Raw genomic sequence first — 361 nt, forward strand, 5'->3', positions numbered from 1 at the left:
TGGTAATGTTCTTCACCGGCTGCTGGAACGGAAACGTTGCTGCTGCTGCTGCTGCTGCTGCTGCTGCTTAGCTATCCAAGGACCAGCGATGCACCAGCAGCAGCAACCGCCTCCGTATGAACACCAGCAGCAGCCTTATAAGCAGCAGCAGCAGCAGCAGCAGCAGCAGCGGCAGCAAGAGCAGCAGTAGTAGCAGCAGCAGCAAAAGCAACGGCAGCAGCAGCAGCAAGAGCATCAGCAGTAGCAACAGCAGCAGCAGCAGCAGCAGCAGCAGCAGCAGATGCTAACCGCTTTTTATGTAATTTTCTCTGTAAGGCCCTCAACTCGATTTGTTGTTTTTCTATTCTTTTTCTGTCTCCTC

General features: G+C 53.5%; 1 protein-coding gene across 1 annotated transcript in view; it reads right to left on the minus strand.

The window, feature by feature from the left end:
- The window catches only part of EMH_0019440 (MGC53542 protein, related, related), a gene marked incomplete at both ends in the record, with an annotated part of 9,839 nt that overhangs the window by 4,905 nt on the left and 4,573 nt on the right, over positions 1-361 (minus strand). Inside the window, one exon of the mRNA XM_013501361.1 lies at positions 289-308. Coding sequence (XP_013356815.1) covers positions 289-308 — 20 coding nt within the window. The remainder of the gene's footprint in view (positions 1-288; positions 309-361) is intronic.

This window comes from Eimeria mitis, genomic scaffold (genome assembly GCF_000499745.2).
Source record: "Eimeria mitis Houghton genomic scaffold, Emh_scaff677, whole genome shotgun sequence".
Taxonomy (NCBI): domain Eukaryota; phylum Apicomplexa; class Conoidasida; order Eucoccidiorida; family Eimeriidae; genus Eimeria; species Eimeria mitis.